General features: G+C 35.1%; 1 protein-coding gene across 1 annotated transcript; it reads left to right on the forward strand.

Moving 5' to 3' along the window:
• Positions 1-1,115: 1,115 nt before the first annotated feature.
• Positions 1,116-2,409, forward strand: LOC125262166 (protein kinase C-binding protein NELL2-like). Its single transcript, XM_048180718.1, has 2 exons — positions 1,116-1,441; positions 1,988-2,409. The coding sequence occupies exons 1-2, from the start codon at positions 1,396-1,398 to the stop codon at positions 2,257-2,259; spliced, it is 318 nt and encodes a 105-aa protein (XP_048036675.1). The 5' UTR covers positions 1,116-1,395; the 3' UTR covers positions 2,260-2,409.
• Positions 2,410-4,382: the final 1,973 nt, after the last annotated feature.

Genomic DNA, 4,382 nt, shown 5'->3' on the forward strand with positions numbered 1-4,382 from the left:
TACCATGATGGTGTTTAGTGTGTATGTGAATGACACTGTGTGCACCTTCCATATGTTAGTATTGTCCTCCTCAGCTTGTGGAAAATCTGCTTGTGATGAACTTTGATTCATCATGTGACTCTCATCACCACTGTGTTTGGTGACTGTCAGTGTATTATAAAGGTACAAAACAGATATTAGTACTTCATTAGGTTGGTAAATTAACATTATATCAGTTAATGAAATACGTTATTTTACCGTAAATTTAACAGATTTTTTTTTACGTTACTACTGTATTTTTTACGGTAAAGTTCTGGTAACCACAGCTGCCAGTTTTTTACCGTAAATTTTACTGGGATTTTTTTTACAGTGTAGGACAAGACTTAACTATTGAATCTATATCATGACAATATCCATGGGAAGTTCAACAGAGATTTTAGAGTGTGTTTTGACATAAATAAAAAAATAACTAGATGATAATAAATCTATATCATCAATCAACATACAGTATGTTAAGTAAATATACAGTAAATAGATAAAAAACTATTAATAAATCTATATAATGAATCACAATTACTTACTAATCAACATTAAGTAAACTAAATAGCCAACTATATATTAATAAATTTACATCATGAATGAACAAACCTGTGTTAATTAAGCAAATCAATCAATCAATCAATCAATCAATCAATCCTGAGAAATATTCACTGGAATAGAAAATGTGATAACCAGCCCCAGTCTATATTAAAATATACAAATCAATGTTTAATTTCTATTAAACATTGATTCTATTTCTATTTTCTATTATTTCTATTGAATTGTAATGATTATATAACGACTAGTATAAATGCTACTAGTTATAGTTATAAAGTATTAGGCTATAGATGTTTTTGTGTTGAATGGAAGTGGCGATATAATAAAAGCCTTATCATTTATCAGGTGTTTCATGAGAGATGCGCAAAAAAAAAAGAAAAAAGAAAAGAAAAAAAAAAGTTAAGCATTGTACATATGTCTAAAAAAGCATTAAACGCGATGCAGCGTTTGCGTCTACAGCTGCGTTGCGTCTGCGTTCAGTGCGCGCGCTTCCATATAGAGCCACCAGGGGGATAACGAGCTCTCTCTCTCTCTCTCTCTCTCTCTCTCTCTCAGCCGGAGGGAGGCTGAGCAGAGCAGAAGCAGGCTGGTGGATCCTCGCGGTCGGTCTGCAGTCAGTCTGATGCGCTGCGCTGCGCAATAACCCAGCAGAACCACCTGTGCGGCTCCGGTGCTTCTCCTCACGGAATATTCGCGCGTTAAGTTCCGGTGATGCTCCTCTCATCCAGTGGGAATGTTTGAATGAGGAGGAACAATCCAGCGTATATGTGATTGCATTTTCGTGGAGTATCGCAACATGGACTAATTGCATTATTCACTATGGGATTATTGCAGTTGTTTGTTGGATTATTTTACGCGGCAGCAGGTAGGCAGAGAGATCAGCATCAGTTATTATAGTCTGATCCGTTGATTATGAGTACAGATGGCAATTATCAGCGATTTCTCAATAGCTGGTCATGCATTCATCCCCATGGAGCGATCAAAGCCTGTAATCAGAGATATAAGAGCTGCTAACATCATCTCTGTGTTATGGTTATTATAATTACATACATTAAGCATAATATATGCAAAACTGTAAAAGATGATGCAGGACAATACATATCAGTCTTTCTACTTCCAAATTTCACGTTTATTTCAGTGGGTCACTTGCTGGGAAATTTACAAGTCATGTTTTTCCACCTGTAAATTTAAAGGAATTTTGATTTCCAGGCAAGCAAAAGTCAATGAAAGTCATGTAAAAAGTAATTGCTCTTCAATCCATGTACAGTGATTTTTAAAAATCCTTATGCAGTAAATGCAAACGACTGGAGAAGTGCTGGAAATGCATTGGTCTGAACCTGAGGCTGCGACACCAACACTGTGATCTACTTCCTTCTGTGTTTTAATGCTGTATGTTGTGATTGTGTTGAAGTGGCTGCGTTTGGAGTGGATCCAGCGGTTCGGATCAGCGTGTTTCAGGAGTTCAGTCCTGGAGAAGGGTTTTCCGGTGTGACACAGGTGCAAGGCTTCCATGATGACACCAGAGCGTTCCTGTTCCAAGGTAAGACTGTAGGATTGAAAACAAACAGAAATTTGGGGGAGAACATGTTCCTTTTGGGATCTGCGCTTCTGGCTATATCCCAGCTAACAGGGAACGTTCTCAGAACGTTCTGGCAAGGTTCTGAGCAAACATTCTTCCGGTAACGTTAATAGAACATTCGTTCAAAGTTCTGTCTTCTGTTCTCAGAACATTAGCACAAAAACATTAGTTATACATTGTTTTTCTGGAACATTTTAGTCTAATGTTTTTAAAAGTTACTACTTTTTAAACGAGAACATTCAAAAGTAACTTTCCATAATACATGCAAAATGCATTCCATTAATGTTTCCTTTAACATTCACATAACCAAGAATAAATGTTTTTAAAACACATTTTTGTTGCTTTAGCTGGGATTCTTCATAAATTTTGTGTCAGGAATGATAAAGTCGTGTTCGATTGACACTGATATTGCACTGAACTGCATGCATTTCAATTGCAAATGCATAAATGCCCATTATAATTTTAGATATATTGGTAAGACTTTACAATATGGTCCCAGTGGAGATGCAATAACAAACAATGAGCTATAACCTTATTATAGTATTTTTCATTGTTAGTTCATGCTGAATGAAACCTGTACTGTACTGTAAAGTCTTACCGATATATTTAAGCATTTCACAAGCCGCTCTAAACAGCTGCGTAACCGCGTCTAACGGCGGCTGTTTGTTTTGCATCTGGTCTCTGTGGGATGAATGGACCCTCATGGGGCCCCTGACAATTGAGCGCCTCTCTGGAAACAAAGGGCTGTGGCTCTTTATGGAAACAGACGCTGGAGAATAATGGGGCGCATAATGAGATTAGTCCTCAGACGATACACAGATCTGTGTGTACAGTTTATCTCCAGTGAGTTCTGCTGTTGACAAATAATGACCTGTTTTGGGATGCGCGCTATGATGCAACAAGTCGCAAGGTTGGGATGCTGTGAGCTTCATATTTGAGAGTTTTGCTGTGTGATTTGCTGGCACTGCAGATGCTGCTCTGGGCAATAAAATTTGAAGAAAAGCCATGACTCTGCTGTTGTGTAACATTCAGCTGTTTTACATGGTTAAATTTGCAGTTGTGCAATATGCGCTATTAATGACCTTGCAGCTTGACATCTTGTTTAAATATATTGAAACTTTTTATGCAAAAAGTTCACATTTCACCTTTGAATCTTTCTTTAAAGTCAAGAGAAAATTGATACTATTTACCGTCTTAATATACCATGAATGATTCATTTGTGCATCTTATTATTATAGATGTGTCACAATACTATGGAAGCTTGTTTCCACCACTAAATAAAAAAAGGTAATTGTGACTCACAAATCTGACTTCTTTTCTCAGAATTGTGATATAAACTAGCAACACATTGCAATTTTGAGAAAAAAGTCTGAATTGAGACAAACAATTCTGAGAAAAAATTCAGAATTGCGGCATATAAACATAATTCTGATAAAACAAAATTCAGAATTGCGACAAATTCAAAATTATGTGAAAAACCTCAGAGCTGCGACATAAACTCAAAATTCTAAGAAAAAGTCAGAATTGCGACAAACAGTTCTGAGAAAAAAGTCAGAATTGCGGCATTTAAACAAAATTCTGATAAAAAATTCAGAATTGTGACAAATTCAAAATTATGTGAAAAAACTCAGAACTGCGACAAAATCTGAAAATTCTGAGAAAAATGTCAGAATTGCGACATAAACTCACAATTCTAAAAAAAAGTCAGAATTGCGGCATATAAACAAAATTCTGATAAAAAATTCAGAATTGTGACAAATTCAAAATTATGTGAAAAAAGTCAGAATTGCGGCATTTAAACAAAATTCTGATAAAAAATTCAGAATTGCGACATAAACTCACAATTCTAAAAAAGTCAGAATTGCGGCATTTAAACAAAATTCTGATAAAAAATTCAGAATTGTGACAAATTCAAAATTATGTGAAAAAACTCAGAACTGCGACAAAATCTCAAAATTCTGAGAAAAATGTCAGAATTGCGACATAAACTCACAATTCTAAAAAAAAGTCAGAATTGCGGCATATAAACAAAATTCTGATAAAAAATTCAGAATTTTGACAAATTCAAAATTATGTGAAAAAAGTCAGAATTGCGGCATTTAAACAAAATTCTGATAAAAAATTCAGAATTGCGACATAAACTCACAATTCTAAAAAAGTCAGAATTGCGGCATTTAAACAAAATTCTGATAAAAAATTCAGAATTGTGACAAATTCAAAATTATGT

Source organism: Megalobrama amblycephala, unplaced genomic scaffold (assembly GCF_018812025.1).
Source record: "Megalobrama amblycephala isolate DHTTF-2021 unplaced genomic scaffold, ASM1881202v1 scaffold775, whole genome shotgun sequence".
NCBI lineage: Eukaryota > Metazoa > Chordata > Actinopteri > Cypriniformes > Xenocyprididae > Megalobrama > Megalobrama amblycephala.